This window comes from Dermacentor andersoni, chromosome 8, assembly GCF_023375885.2.
Source record: "Dermacentor andersoni chromosome 8, qqDerAnde1_hic_scaffold, whole genome shotgun sequence".
Classification (NCBI taxonomy): domain Eukaryota; kingdom Metazoa; phylum Arthropoda; class Arachnida; order Ixodida; family Ixodidae; genus Dermacentor; species Dermacentor andersoni.
This window is the reverse complement of record NC_092821.1, coordinates 138403210-138410020: the sequence shown is the minus strand read 5'-3', so window position 1 is coordinate 138410020 and position 6811 is coordinate 138403210. Positions and strand designations below refer to the sequence as shown.

Sequence of the window (6811 nt, the reverse complement as noted above, 5' to 3'; positions counted from 1 at the left end):
TGATCCACAGTCGCCTCGACCACCCTCTGGGCCACCACCTCCCAGGCTTTTCGCCTCCCACCGCGTCCGGCGAGAGACAATCAGTGGGAGCGCCCTTGGCATCCGGGTGTCCCGCAAAAGCCCCGTTTGTTTCATTATCGCCTCAACATTTGTTATGCGAAGGTTACGCGGAGGGGCCAGCAAAGCTTTGAATACAATGGCGGCAGCCACCGCGTATTGTGCGGTGCAATTCCACGGTCCGCTCGGCGGGCCAACGGGGGTGAGCTCCTCGGTTTCGCGCATATACAGGCGAACGTCCGCCGGACGTGGCAGTGCCGAGAGAACGCGCGCTTACAGTCTCTCTCTCTCTCTCTCTGTTGGCCACGCGGATTATTTTCGCCGTCCGTGCGCCGCTGATCGGATGCCGCCGTAAGAAGCCTTGAATGCCGAGAGCTGCTCGAAGAGAGAGAATCTCAGACAGTAAAGAAGGGGAACAGTACGAACAAAATGAACCGTTACTTTATGAGAGGGTTGCCTCCGTAAGCGGTTCTCCCGTTGGTCCGTAACGCCCTTACGTGCGTACGGACGGCTACAGTCATTCACAGGGCCACAGGCACCGTTTCGTCGTAAGGGGCCGGCGAGGGAAACAGCGTGGGCACACAAACGCACGTCGCGGCTACCCCCGGCACGTCCGCCACCTTTAATTCTAGCTAATTAGCAACGCCGGTCCTTGAAACACGTCCGAGATGCTGGGAGAAGGGCGGGTCTTCACAAAGGCGCCGCCGTCTCTGCTGGCTTATGAAAGGGTGTGTGCGCGCGTGAGTGAGTGCGAGTGTATTTGTGTGCATAGTGAAAAGAACTCCCGACTCGTACGAATACGTACTGGACTTCCTTGCGAAGTTGCGGCCCTCTTTGAGCACGATGCTGCTCACTCTCTCTCTATTTTTGCATTGTTTCGTTTCCTTTTGTTTTTAAGTCTCGACTCATTCGACTTCCGATAACAACTCTCTCTAGATATGGCCATCTCGCGCTGCCTCTACCGTGGTGTGAAGTCACGTGCTTGGCTGAGGTGGGCGCGCTGTAAGAATTGTCTGCCCCCATGCTTCCCCCCACCGCTTCACCCTTTCCCCCGGCGCGCGGGGAATACACACTAACAGACTATAGCCGATTGCAAGCCGAAACCCAGCCCTCACTCTCCTACGCTTTGCCTGCGGTCAAGGTATACCTGCGTGAAGACGGTGGCGTGGTGTGGGACGCGAGAGTTTTCGGCAGGGAGGCTACCGAGAGCCACGCCCTGATGTTTTCTTGCTTTCTTTCTTTTTCTGTTTTGCATGACTGCAGAAAGCAACAGAAAGTAAGGGGAGGGGTAGGCGTCTTGTCGCTTGTGCACTTGTTTTTTCACGTTGTTGTAAGCCTCTGGAAGCGGACCATCGCATTCCCCTTCAGCTTATTGTCGCTTTCAACGATGAGTCACCTCCTTGCTCTCAGAGAGGGTGGTCGTGGCGGAAGGAGTACGGAAAACGAGCAACAAACAATGCGTGAAGGGAACTGACCGGACAGAAAAAAAAATAAGCCCTGGCGGCAAGGGATAACGCTCCCTTTCCGCACTGACGGCGCTCTCTCTAACGGCTTGTCCGTCCGTTAAGCCGTCAAAAATCCTCCTCACCCATTGTCTCCGTGGCCCGAAGTGGATCAGAGGAGACGCATATATAAAGCTGGACGCCGGCTGCTCCGAGGAAGCGAGAAGTTGTGAACGGTTTCGTCTTTCGAGTCTCAAGACAGTGGTGCTCTTTTCAGTTCCCTGAGGTTTTCCTAACCAAGAAGCATGCAGGCCTTCGTAAGTATACCCGCGTGCTCGTCCCGGGGGGTTCCTGACTGCCTTCCATGTGGATTTCTCTGGGGCAAAGTTGGAACAAGTTTGCTGTGTGCAAACCGTGCTAGGGACATGACCGAGATTAAGTTCTCTCTTGAGGTTGTCTCTACTGCCCCACAGGGGAAAGTCAATTCAAAAATGCGCAGAAACTTAACCTTAGCAGCAGCACGGCGGCTGCATGTTTCATGGATATTATTCTCAAAGTAGCCTAAGACAGTGCGAATTCAAATGCAATTTATCGTGACGTAATGAAGGTAAACCTAGAGATTAGCGCTTAAGAGTGTAATGTCAACTAGCAAAGCTCGGGTGACGCAATCATGCTTATCATGCTCTCCGCGAACGACGGGATAATAAGTTGGATAGGCAGAGACAGATGACCCAGAATGCTGTTCACCTTTGTTTCACTCTCGGTGGGAGCGCAAAAGAAATGATCGTTCTTAAAGAAAAAATCATTCTCGCGGGTTATCAAATAGCAAGGTTCAAGAAAAATCACTTGATCAGATAGCGCGATCTTCGGCGTATTTTTTTTTTTTTACCTCCGTGTAGAAATCCGAAGTGATAAGGGAACCAGGAGATGATTTCCTACTGCTTTTTCCTAGATCGCAGCAGCCGTTCTAAGCTTCGTCGCCTCGGCTCTAGCCGGTGGCTACGGAGGTGGTTACGGTGGCGGTTATGGCGGCGGCTACGCCGCGGCGCCCGTCGCGCTCGGCGCCACCTACGCCGCCCCGGCCGTGGGCTACGGATACGGCGTAGGAGCCAAGACCCTGTCCTACGGCGCAACCTACTCTGCTCCCGTCGCTGCCTATGCCGCCCCAGCCGTCACCAAGACCGTCTCAACATACGCCGCTCCCGCCGTAGCCTATGGCGGATACGGAGGTTACGGTGGATACGGAGGATACGGCGGCTACGGAGGAGGACTGGGATACGCGGCACCCGCTGCCGTCGCTACCTACGCCGCACCCGCCGTGGCTAAGACCGTTGTTGCCGCTCCGGCCGTCGCTACATACGCCGCTCCCGCCGCTGTCGGCTACGGCTACGGAGGATATGGCCTTGGCGGCTACGGAGGATACGGTCACGGCGGATACGGAGGTTACGGACACGGTGGATACGGAGGATACGGAGCCGGCTACGTCACCCCTGCAGTCGCGACTTACGCTGCTCCCGCCGTCGCCCGCTATGCCGTCCCGGCTGTAACCAAGACCGTGTCCGTGGCTCCAGCCGTCGCCAGCTACGCCGTGCCAGCCGTGGCGACCAAGGCTGTTGGCTACGGCCTCGGCTATGGTGGCGGATACGGAGGCGGCTACGGAGCCGGATACGGCATCGGATATGGAGCCGGGTACGGCCTCGGCTACGCAGCGCCAGTGTACGGCCACTACGCGTCCAAGTACTACAAGAAATGAGCGGTGAGTTTGGAACTTTTGTAGTGAGTGAAGTTACGCGGGACGCGGGGACAATGTAGACGCACTGCATAATTCATCAAAGGTTACCGCTAAATGCAAGAGCAATATGGCCGTCAAGATTGGGCCGATGTTGGCCCACTTTCTTGTGCAGCTTAGGTATAGCTACGGGGATCATGTGCAATTTAGCGATGGCAGTGACATCCCGTTGTGCCGGGCCTTCATCATTTTACAATGAACGAGATACGCTGTTGAGGTGTAGGAATTCTAGGCGGGCATAATGTGAGGATTCCTTCTGCTGCTCGAATCTATTCCTTTCTCATCATACATCGTTGATGGCTGGGCGATCGCGGTGGTAAAAGGGTGGAGCGCCGCTCCGGACACTGACGAAGAGCGAAAAAGAAAAACATTAAAATAGAATCGTTGCATTATGCCAGCCATAAGCTGCGCAGTTGAGTGTCAGTCGTTTGATGCGTTCGCTGTTGCATCGACCCTAAAGATTTAGGTGTTTCTAAAGTAATGAGATGCATTGGACAAAGTTCAAGGTTTCTTTTTGAGATGGGAGAGATGATCGAGCGGAATTAATTCGACGTTGTAGTAAAGATTTACTAAAAGACAGCCAGCCCTGGTGGAGCTGTTTATGTTATTTCGTTTTACAATCTGACAGGATGCATTCTAGAAACTCCAGTGTTCGTTTGACACAATATTTTGAACTCTGCAGTAATGGTAAGTGGCGGCAACCATTCACGAAACAGTTCCATTACAACGGGACGGGAAGCTGACGACGTCGCAAAATTTGTCAAATATTTAAAACATACCCGAGAATGAAAGTAATTTTCCGCGCAGTGCTTGATAAGAGTATGTTTTGGGTCGTTTGAACATACAAACATTAGTGGTTCCGTGGCATGGAATCATTGACGTGGTGCACGAGGTAGCGAGAGCAAATGTCGGCTCCGGCATCTAAATGGTTGCGTAATGCAGAAACGCTCGCATACATAGATCGGCCTGCACTTTCAAGAAGTTTAGGTGTTGCAAATTACTGGAGCCATTACTGGAGCCGTTAGCTGTGTCCGTCAGTGCCCGCGCTAAATCTTCAGGGTCATCATCATCATTAAAATGATCATCATCAGCAGCCTATTAAGCCTACTCAGAGACGAAGGCATATCCCAGCGATCTCCAATTACGTCTCGCGTAACTGGAGATCTCTCATTTTTAGATCCCGCATGACTCTTGCAATCGAGAGGTCAAAAAGCACTAATTCATGATTTCAGCCTATGTGATTATGGTGAAAACAGATACGTTTTACTTGTCGACTCGATAAGAAGTTTGCGAAGGATGTAACACTAGGCAGTTTTCCTTTAACCGTTTGTGCCGAAATAAGAGAGTACAAAGGATGATGTATACATAAAATTGCTTTCCTCCTCTTGAGAGTTTCTCAATACAAACACGTAGTCTTGGTGGTATGACAGCATTTCAGGTAGAAACGCCATTATTAATCAGATAAAGAATTTTTCATTTGCAGCTTGTCATGCTTATGCTGGGTCATTAAGTTAATGTTGAATGATCTCGTGGTCCTAAGCTTTGAAACAAAGCGGGTTGAAGGAAACGCCAAAGGCAGTGGAAGTTCTGCTGGGATATTGTGTCCCATACAGAAATGCATGAATTTCATTTGGGAATAGCGTTTTTTGGCAAAGAGCGTCTTGCACTAGGCGAAAGACTAAAGAAAAAACAAACGAAGTAGCATCGTTGAACATGAGCTGACAGATTTTTCGAGCAAGCTTATGGGTTGTCTTAACTCCTCTGAATGGAATAGACCGAATACGATAAAATGCTTCATTTATGGTAGTCGGGATGCATCTGGATGTAATACTCCCTATTCTGCAAAAGAGGAAAAAGTGTGTTCAGCTATAGCACCAGTTAGTGAATACAGACAAAGATTCCGCGACTAAATCTGCCCAATCTGCCTTAAATACGTAGGGTAAAAATCGTGCTACGTCACGTGCTCCCAGGTCTAAATTGTTTCCCGAGTGTTACGAGGCACTTTTGATTGTTCACTTTTGCCTAATTATGAGTATCTCAAAAACATTTAGGAGCCTCAAATTACCAAAGCGCTTCACCGCAACGTGCAGTCTTGTCGAAGTGACGAACCATGCTTATGTTTTATATCTTGACGTTGTTAGGACTCGCCTGCAAATCATTCTTCATATTTTGGGAATTTGAAACCATTAAAATTCGAAGGCCGATATCTTTATTTCATCATGGGCTCATGGGCGGACATACATACCAGAAAAAAAAAGAAAAAAAACATTACGACACATGTTCTTAGTGTCCTTGCTTGACCACTTTTCTTTCAGAAAACTTGCGAAAATATAAACTAAGATGTTTCGATGAAGGCCACCAGCACGACGACCTACCAAAATCTAAAATACAGCTGCTTCGTGAAATGCCGTGTCCGGCTTCAAATTCTCACTATAAAGTATGTCGCACTGTGGTGCAGCACAAGATATCTGCAAAACCACTGCAGGTTATATGAAAGGAACAGTATTTCTGATTTGCGAGTAACTCGAATCTTCAAGAGGTTGCTGACACCTACTACATACATATGTGTATTAACGTTCACGCTGATAGATTTCACCGAAACGTATTTGCTTGGATTACAACACTCTTCAACACGCCTCTTTTTTTTTCTTTTTTCATCTGCAGCATACCAAGATCAGCCTCTGAAGAGGAGGACGTCACAGCGCTCGCAAGATTTTCGGGCTTCCACCAGGCATCAGCGCATCGAACGAGACTCACCATCGAGACAAGCTTCCGCGCTTTTTCTTCGTATTTATTTTCTCGCTCGGCTGACTCGTGCTGCCGATGCTTCTCCCGTTGAAAATAAAAAAAGCTCGCGATAACACTTCATCCTGCTGTCTTCTTCCCAGCCTGCCAAATGGCAAGCGCGAAAACTGCATCAAGACAACTGTTTTTTGCAGCCTCACTAAGCTCACGGCAGCTTGAGTAAGCTCAAGTCATCAGTTTGCTCCTAGAAGGGTCAGAGTTGGCGTAGGCAGCTTGCTGCTCGATTAATGATGAATAAAAAGGGAAGGCACACTGGTGTCTCGGGTTAATGCACTGTCTTTGACAAGAGTAAACCGGCCACCGAAATTATTACAGGAGGTCCACAATGGCCCTGCTTTGCCTGCGATGCAGTTCCGTTTCTTGTTAATTTGATAGCGCTGTGAACTTTGCAATGTGCAAACAGAATTTGCTACTTACTAATGCTTCGATCGGAACTGCAGGATAGCTACTTGACTTTTAGCTCATGGTCGGGAGTCGGATTTGATCATACACACATGTTATGACTACGATCATAGCAACGAGGCTATGATATCAATTGTCAAAGGGTGCAGTCGGCTTTCAGTGAATGTGCACGGGGTGATATTAAATGTTTGGCTTCAAGAAGCTTTTACTTGATTTACAACATATATTTTGCAAATAAGTTAACCATGAAAATTTTCAAGGAAACTATGCTCGCCTGATCTTGTGCTGGAGCAACCTGGTGCACTCTACTTTTAGA

At 49.3% G+C, this 6811-nt stretch overlaps 1 protein-coding gene across 1 annotated transcript; it reads left to right on the top strand.

The window, feature by feature from the left end:
* The first annotated feature begins 1700 nt into the window (after positions 1-1700).
* LOC126525966 (uncharacterized) lies at positions 1701-6156 on the top strand. The gene is made up of 3 exons (XM_050173971.3): positions 1701-1816; positions 2452-3255; positions 5953-6156. Exons 1-2 carry the CDS (start codon positions 1805-1807, stop codon positions 3250-3252), a joined length of 813 nt encoding a protein of 270 aa, XP_050029928.2. The 5' UTR covers positions 1701-1804; the 3' UTR covers positions 3253-3255; positions 5953-6156.
* The last annotated feature ends 655 nt before the right edge of the window (positions 6157-6811 follow it).